This window comes from Amblyomma maculatum, chromosome 8 (assembly GCF_055883805.1).
Source record: "Amblyomma maculatum isolate TAMU_Amacu chromosome 8, ASM5588380v1, whole genome shotgun sequence".
Lineage (NCBI taxonomy): Eukaryota > Metazoa > Arthropoda > Arachnida > Ixodida > Ixodidae > Amblyomma > Amblyomma maculatum.
In genome coordinates this window covers 52,663,326-52,672,417 of record NC_139351.1, presented here as the reverse complement: position 1 = coordinate 52,672,417, position 9,092 = coordinate 52,663,326, and the positions used below count along the sequence as shown (strand labels likewise).

The 9,092-nt window shown below is 40.5% G+C and overlaps 1 protein-coding gene across 1 annotated transcript; it reads left to right on the top strand.

Annotated features, from left to right (window-relative positions):
- The first annotated feature begins 603 nt into the window (after window positions 1-603).
- LOC146181171 (uncharacterized) lies at window positions 604-8,418 on the top strand. The gene is made up of 5 exons (XM_084577861.1): window positions 604-933; window positions 2,322-2,380; window positions 3,350-3,418; window positions 7,176-7,211; window positions 8,312-8,418. Exons 1-5 carry the CDS (start codon window positions 804-806, stop codon window positions 8,393-8,395), a joined length of 378 nt encoding a protein of 125 aa, XP_084433987.1. The 5' UTR covers window positions 604-803; the 3' UTR covers window positions 8,396-8,418.
- The last annotated feature ends 674 nt before the right edge of the window (window positions 8,419-9,092 follow it).

Sequence of the window (9,092 nt, the reverse complement as noted above, 5' to 3'; positions counted from 1 at the left end):
TCTATCTCTATGCCACCGCCACCACCAATATTGAACAGTCCACACAAAGTACACAAGGTTAAAGAGCTAACTATTTAAGTTCATATAATGTTGACATCAATGCTCATTTTTTCTCTATTTTTGCCTGCTGTGTCAATAATATGTAATGGATCCTGAGGAAAATACTTCTGCTGCAATGATTTATAAACATAAATTTTAGAATTGGTTTGGTAAAAAGTGTATAGAGTTTTCTAAAAATGAAGAAAACTGTTATAATCTCTCCAGCATGTGTACAGCTCTGATACAATCCGACAATGCAATGTGCGCACATTAGGCAGACAAGTCAGTGCTTGCGGGCTATTAATTTGCGGCTGTAGCTGACTTATGGTGGTGTTAGCTATTATGGTAAAGATTGGCCATATCTGCACGCAGTGTGAAACCATATTGCTTCTTCGGTAACAATCCGAGTATAATATAGGCAGCAGAAAGCCCGATATGTTTAATTTTATTCGAGAAGCAAGAAACGCAGCATAGAATCAAGAAATGTTGCAGCAATGAGGCATTAAATTTTTAGATCTGGCAATGCGCAAAAATTTCAAACCAACGATCGTCTTGCTTCGCGTTGCATAATATTTTTTCTTGAACCAAAGCTTTAATATTATAATTTTTTCTCGCGCTATCACAGGGATACATTTCGCTCTTAGTAACAGCATGTGGCGACATCACACTTTAATATGAGTATAAAGCCCCGACCACTTATTACCAACATAAGTCACGGTTTTTTAAAGGTCTGAAGAAGAGATCTGTACCTTTCCTGCTTTAACATGCAAGTGGTTCCAGTTTTCACCATTCTCGTTGCGTTTGCCTGCGTCGAGGGCCAGCCCTCCGAAGGGTCCGTTCCGCTTGCAGAGGAGGCGACAGCTGCTACAGCACGAAGCCTAAATTTCTGCGAAGGTAATTTTTTCCGCTGTTTTCAAAAATTAGTAATTTCCCGCGTAAGATGTGATAAAGATAAGATGGGCATGTTTGGTTCGACTCTAAAGAGGATGAATAGTTTAGAAAAAGAACTCCGAACAATTGACCTTGGCTGATATATGAAGAATATTTGGCAGGTATATATCCATCCGCTGTAGTCTTCAAGTAAATCGGCTTGAGTCTGTTTTGTCTGTACAACTGGGGGTGATATTTTGACTGGTGAAAATTTTTTAGCAGAAATTATCATCATGTTCCTCCATTGTGCAGCTTTTTAGGCGTATCTGTTTTGCCTATGTGGCCTTCATTGTATATGCAATCCCTCGTGGCGTTTGGAAGACTTTCCACCTTCCTATATATTCGCGCCTCTGCGAAGCCCATGTATGACCTTTACCTTCACGGCACGGAGTAAACATCATTATGATATATTCCTCCAGTGGAATAATAGGGCGAGCTTTCATACTCAATGCATTAGAGGATGAGAGGTAGCAAGAAGAACGATATAAAGAAAAATCCTGTGAGCATAAATCTAAGAGCTTGTACAACCCTTCTATACTTTCTGAAGCTCTTTAACAAATAATAGAACAACACATAGAGAAACAGAATGCATTCTCGTGTTATAAATGTGAATTTTGGAGGAAAGAAATGCATTTAATGTGGGTGTCTATATTTCATATTTTTGGTATTACAGAAATTAGTTCATTAATTCCAAGTGACAATTTTGCTTACTTTTTTTTGTTATGCGGCTGCACTCTCTGAAAGCTTGGGTATTCTTTCGTTAATTGTATCCTAACCGTTAGATGGCGCTTCCTTGCCATGGTTCGGATATATCAGGGTGTGGCAATATTAGCGGTAGGTGACGAAAGAAAATCCCAAATCAGGAAGTAGGGGTGATGGGAAATGAGTTGGGCAGCATACTGGACATGGAAGGCTCACAATAAATATTATATGAGGAGCGTCTGAAGAAATTTATAAAGAAAAAATTTGCATCAAAATATCGGCATTAATTTTGCAGAAAAAGAGAGTTGATTCATTGTGAGTGGTAGCGATGGAAAGGAAAAAAATAATTATACTGGCAATGAGAACGAGGGAGCAAAGATCTCTATATCACAGATTAAGACACCATAGGCTTAACACTGGCTTTATTCCATGCAAGAAAGCAAGTTTCATTATTCGTACAAAGTGAAAACTACAGATCAGGATTGAATAAGTTTTTATCATCCAAAGCTCAATTACTGATTCCTTGACACCAGATATACGTGGGTGTCATGTGCGTGACACACAAGATAATATTTCACAGTACTGCAACTTCATATTTAAAATAATTCAAGGCACCGTCTGAAATGCATCGTTTTCTTTTCTAAAACTAGATATCGACAAGACCGATCAGTTAGGTTTCATGGGGTGCCTCACTGCCTTGGTGCCTCAGGTAAGCGGCCCTACGGATGCACTTTTTATCTTTCTTTTGGGATGAAACATTCCTGGCTTCAACTTTTTCATGAAGGATGATCATAGAGAGCCTGAAACGATGGAGGTATATGTACCTGGTTTGCACCGGATACTGTTAACTGACCACCGAACTAAGAAAGGAGGAATGATGGAGCAGAGCCGGCTCCGAAACGCCGGGTTTCTGTAAAAAAGAAAAAAGTGATGGTTAGAAAATTTTCAAATTTCACTTAGTTATAACCCAACCAGACAGGTAAGTCTGTCGGTATCTTTAGCTCTCACGACATGTTGCTCTCAATTAAGATCTGAGTGAGCAAATTCGGTTGCGGTCGTTGTAATACCTCCACAGACATGTTGCGGCAGTAAGACGAAATGACTGCGACGATTTCTTCGCTAGCGTCAAGCAGTCCGCGTACGTGTGATGGTGCAACTTGCAGCGAGCGTGAGGAGCTCTCTGCAACCATAGCCATCATACCAGCCTACCGCTGTAACTAGACCGTGTAGTCACTGCAGCAGTATTGGCTGGGAGGACCAATGTCGTGTAGCGCGAACGATCTAGTCACGTGAGGCATGTAGTCACCTGAGTAATGTGAGGCGCGAGCCACTTGAGGCACTCCTTACGCCAAAAGAGTGAAGATGTATACCTTACTTGCAAATTCAGCTACAAAATCTGACAGCCTTCATAAAGTGTACGGGAAGATGACAATAATGTTGAGTGCAGGACGGAGATCATAGATATTCTCGAAGTGCTACGGAAGAATTCATAAAATAAGAACAGCTGTGGTTTAGGGGATAAATCCTTCATTTGAAAGATGATCGAAGCATATGTTGCTTATATATATAAAAAAACTCTTGTATATCGCTCTATAGAGTGGTTATTGCATCTGTACTCTATTATAATTTTAGTATGTGAAATGCCTAACATTTTTCTGAGAATACATTTATATTTTAGGCCGAAACATTAATGAAGGCTAACGGTGGAAACCCTCAAGGCTTTCTAAACAACATCTGCAGTAAAAATGTGAGTATGCTGCTTTTAAAATAAGCAGAAAGTATTATGAGCTCCTCAGCATGGCAGAAAACACAAGCAGAGACTTCCACTCACCTGGTGGAAACAAACAAAAAGTGTACATGAATACGACATTACGCTGTTGCACCTTACGAACTTCCGCAGTTGATGTAGGCATCTAGAAACCATTGGATACACTTCGATATTAGTCATCATTACGACTGAATTTTCACATACTCATGGAGTCAGCTTGTAGCCAAAACGTCCGACAGGAATGCCCCAATAGGCTGATCTAGCTGCGCCCACAAGGAGCTACAGTTCATAGGCGGTAATAGAAATAAATGTTTTCGGTGGTTTTCGAGCAGCAAAATGCCCCAAGCTCCTATCTCAGCTAAAATTCAAAGTAGCAAAGCTTGCAAAGACTCTTTGTGATAGGGAGCTAAGTTCAACGATGGCAATTTTTAAACAATATGGAACTAGCTGCTTTTGGCTGCGGTGACTCGAGGTAAACCGACCGACAAAGAGAAAATTAACAAATGGCCTGCCACCAATTTGAGCATGAACGCACAGTAAAAGCTCCGAGGCGTTATGCGGGTTAAATGAGCATTGCTTAGGCGCTTCGAAACCAAAATTTACCTTGCCAAGAAAAGAAACTGCGGCGAAAAATTAAGCGCTGTGAAACTAGCCAAAATGAGTCTTATACCGCGCATAATGTAGCTAAAACAGTAATATGCACGCGAGAGACGCATTCTGAATATCTATTTCGTCTCAAAACAGACGACATGGACAACATTGGCATATGCGCAGTTTCTTATGAATGCCTGATTTCACCAGAAACGACTTTTTAGTCTTATCTCCCATAGCCTACGTAAACGAATCCTACTGATCAACACCTAGAATCCTCGATTGAATTTCATCTCGAGTATTCTTAGCTGGCAACGAGCCGAGGCTTGGGCTTCCGGTCCTTGATGCTCAGTCCCGGCAAGCATATGGCGTCCTCCGGGCAATGCATATTGTGCGTCATGAGCGACAGGAGCTTGGCAAAGGCGTGTTTGAGGCCGTCTTGCTGCAGAGAAATCCAAGTGGTATAATATATTGGGTCTCCTGCGGTGCAATAATATAGTCAAGGATGACTTAGGGGAGGACGGTACTCAAACTGTGTACGGCTACATAAACAATGAGCATGCCGAAAGTCGTTTTATTTAAGTACTCCTTTAGTCTGTCACCACGGGGGTTCGAAGGGGGGGGGGGGGGGGGGGGTTAAGGAATGATAGTTGAAAGCGGAAAGCCATAAGCAAGCTAGGAAATAAAGGTCGTTTACCTGTCTGAGATTAAGCGTTCGATGCACTGTTGTGAATTAACACTATTCAATAATAAAAAATGTCTACATATAAAGGGTTATCAAGGTTAGGAAGATTACATTAAGTACCGGTGTTGAATTAAACTAGGATTATTATTAATCTGTAGCTTTGTTACTGGTTGTCCACTATTCGAAGTTGACGTCTTTATCAGGATACTCACAATATCTCCAAGGGAATTTACGTTTTTTCATGAATAAACTGCAAAGAGAACGATACGTTGCGTATGGTTTCTTACGTTAATGATAGTATGGCTGCTCCTGACATAGTTTGTGATGTTAGTTATTGCGGCACTGCCCTGATAGTACATGTTGCACATTTGATGAAGGGAAGCTCATGTGTAATTCTGGCGAAGCTATATGGGGAAAGTGTGTGAATTCAGAATAAATTCAATACAAACATTTACAAGGAACATAAAATATACGCACTGAGTTCCGATTCGTTTTTTTTTTTATAGGAAAAAACAGTGACGATTAACATTTGAACAATCATAAGTTAGAATAAATCTTCTTTCTAGGTCGTCTCTAAGACTGCGTGACAGAGAGAGGAGCGCTTATGTTAGAGAACAATCGCACATATAAAAGCGAAAATCTCGACACAGTGATATTCCTTCGAAAGGTTATGGCTACAGAATAAGAGAATAGGTCCGCCTTCCTGTACTTGCGTCTATGCTTCTATCAAATAGAGAAAATGAGCTACAGAAAACATGTATACACTGAGTGATGCGGCCAAATTGTTAGAGACACTGCTCCGTCGCCAGTCGCAAAAGGGGCGGAAATAAAAGTACGCGCGTAAAATAGAAATTTAAAGCTCTCATCAAAATTTTGTACCATTTTTCTTATCAAACCGATGTCCTCAAATATTTACCTGGTCAATCCTTTTGATAAAATTCAGCCTTTCAGAGGAGCTGCCAATTTAGTCAGAAGAAATCTTACAAAGCTAGATATGTAAAGAGCGGGAAATTCTAGTGGATTATCGGATGTGGCCTGATGACGCTGCCGAAGACTTGACGCACTCGGTTATGTGCGCACCTCACCCAAGAGAGACTGGAGGGAAACCCCCCCGCCTAAGTAACTGTTACATTACCCTCTCCTAGTTCCATGGTACTCCAGTGACGAAGCCGGCAAATGGCAAGGGAATCAACTATTAGGCCCTGTCTTAATCAAATGATATTTCGGCACCGCAGCAGCGCCCATCCCTACCTAATTTCTTAGGGTTTCGAAGAAGAAACGCGTGTCGCAAGGTCAACTTCTCGGTGACCTTGACCTTGGGAGACAAGCTTAGTCGACCTTTTAGATCCTAAATGCAATACCTTGAGCATTACATATTATTTTTTTGGACAATAAAGAGGGTGTCGAAAGCACTTCGCATCTCTATCAGACCAAACAATGATGTTTGCTCGCTGTGCTTCGTGTGTTCATATATATTATAATAATAATAACGTGTTCATCTCAATTTGACATTTTGGTAGGTTATCTATTTAATGGCGGGCTATATATTTGAGTTGTACACCGTTTTATTTAATATTAGGAGCGTTCTTTGAAATCGACTGAAATGATCAACGCCATATTATTACCTCTAAAAAAATGAAACCAGTTGAATGTCTACATGCGAGAAAAACAAAGCACAGCATGCTGACAAGAAAATTGCTCGATACTTTCGCCGTTAATAACACAATACACACAGGATGCACCAGCTATTACCGTACAATTTCCTAATCGGCACTATTCATCCAGATTGCAATGCATAATAATGCGTTCTCGAATTCAATCCTAGTTGGAGCCCTTACTGTGCTTTGACCGTGACAGGGCTTCCAAGTGATATATATTATTCATCTCCAGTCGTAGATGAACGGAGGACAGCTGATATGATCCAGCGAAAGTTATAACTATGCTTTCTGCTCACTACGATTTTTATTTTCCCTCGGATATTCATGATGTAGATAGGTTCATTTGGGAGTAGTACGCATTTAAGCTTGCATTCTGCATTCGGCGCAGACGATCGTGTTGATAGGAATAAAAAAACAAGGTCCGCGGTGTTTATAAACTGTTATTGTCCTTTTTTTTTCTCCCTATAGACCTGTACTAACGCTGCATTATGAAATAATTTAAATGTCTTTAAGGGAAAGAATAATGCTACGAATTTATCATTTTTAAGTTATCCTTTAATGAGTATAATTAAGGGTTCGAACAAGACATTCATGCTGGGAAGATTAATAGCTGCAGTTTGTTTATCCTTCAATGGGTATAATTAAGGGTTCTAACAAGAAATTCATGCTGGGAATATTAATAGCTGCAGTTTGTTTATTGACGCTGTCTTCACAAGTAGAAAAAAGTTCCTGATTACTTTTTCGGTTCCTAATATTGTTAAGATTAACAGTTATTGTGATTTTTTGCTGGTTATTTTTGTAGGGAGCAGGTGTCGAAAAACAGATGCTAGAAATACTGGTAAGACCTTTTATTCCCAATTCGACAAAAAGTACACCTCTCTGGTTAGGAAAACTGCAAGGCTAGAATATTATCTGATGCCAGCAAGGATTATAAAATTTTCAGATATTGAAAGCAAAAGCTACAATAAATGCACTTCGTTTGTTTTCTAGTGGGTATATATCATGTACAAAACGTTCATCGGAAGAGAAACTGTGATATTAACTTCTGTTTAGGAAGTGTGCAAAATGGTCGTAATTTATGCCGCGCAGACGTTAATGTGATGTTTTTAAATGTCTAATACTCTATTCAGTGTCCAAAGTAAATAAAAAAATAAACTAACGCCGGCCGAGTAAATGGCAGCCGCAGGAGATATGACTCGATATATGCACTTATCTCACAACTGAAAAAACGCATCAGCTACTGTGCTTATAATAGAAACCTTCGATAGAGATAATTGGAAGTTTGCGAAGTTATATCTCACGACGTTATGGAAAGTGTAGACAAGATCCCCAAAAAGCTATCGACATACCAACTGCATCTGGCTTACCATGCGCCACAGCACAAAAGTTGCGGTTATAGACTAGGTACCTCATTCAACTATCAGCTTTGTCTTCTAAGACACCATACATTTATTTCTAATACAAACAATATATACATTCAAAAAGAGTGTCGGGCTAATACAAGTCAAGCATGCAACAGGATTGATTGATTGATTAATTGAAAACTTTATTGAGTGCATGGGAGTTCTCGGAGTTGTGGGTGGTCCGCCTATTCCGACAGCCCAGTGGCCTGCGCCGCAGCGTGGGTCCTGCGAACCAGTCTTCGTTGTTGGCCAGGGTCTTCGCTGTGCAGAATGGCCTCCCACTGCTCCAAATTGGGATTAGGAAGTTTATCGAAGTGATTACGAAGTGCCCACACCATGTGAAAAGCCGTAGCTATTTCTAGCAAGTTACGGATCCGCATTGTGCAACAGGATATTAAGAGGATAAAAGTGTTACACTGATGACGGGACTGCGCGAGTTGTTCAAGTTATCTGCAGGCGCAATTTCTAGAACTTTTGTTTCAATTTGATAGTATTATATTTCGCGCAGGGCCTACATTTCTCTTGTATTTTACAGATGACGTCGGAGAACGCACTTCAAAAATGCTCGGCTCTGATACAACCACATGAGCAGGACGAGATAGTTTCGGAAACGGAATAAAAGCAAAAAGCATTCGTCCAAAGAATGTAATCTTGAGTATGTATATTTAGCTACACCAGAAATGCGAGGCACCTGCAATGTTGCCCGTCTTCCGGCATAATACCCTACTAGCAAACAACCTAATAGTGTGTGGAACAAAACAACAGCCGGGCACTTAAATCTACTTGCGTGCTGCCGGGCAGCATGCTAGCACTTAAAGCAGATGACTGCCGGAGCTCAACACGACCGGATGCAACCTCGAAGTAGAAGAGCGTAATTCTACAAGCAATCAGTCACTAGCATTATTTCTCCGACTAAGCCCTCGTGTGCGAAAACCCACAACAGATACACTAGAGAAGATTTCAGGAAAAAGCAGTGTAAAAATTAAATGGCATTTGTTTTCGCCAAGAAGGAAAGAATGTAATATCTTACAAAACAAGACAAGACACTACAAGGGCTAAATATAAGCCGAGGTGTCCGTTAATAAAGTTCCACTTCCGTTCCTGGCTGCTTGATCGCGTTTTGCATTCGTGTCTTGGGCTGCTTGCGTTCGGCCACGATAGAACTAGCAGGAGATGTTTATTGTTCAGACAGCAGGATGCATACAGTAAAAAAATAATGGATGATTGTGCCAATATCAGCTTGGCGTCAGGTATTCTGACAACATTAACATGCCAGCCGACGGAATTCTGTCATTGATAAGAAGCGAAAAAATTAT

Coding starts and splice junctions, on each gene's coding strand:
- LOC146181171 (XM_084577861.1), top strand. CDS start 804: ATGCAAGTGGTTCCAGTTTTCACCATTCTCGTTGCGTTTGCCTGCGTC. Junction 2,381..3,349: donor TCACTGCCTTGGTGCCTCAG/GTAAGCGGCCCT, acceptor TTTATATTTTAG/GCCGAAACATTAATGAAGGC. Junction 7,212..8,311: donor AACAGATGCTAGAAATACTG/GTAAGACCTTTT, acceptor TGTATTTTACAG/ATGACGTCGGAGAACGCACT.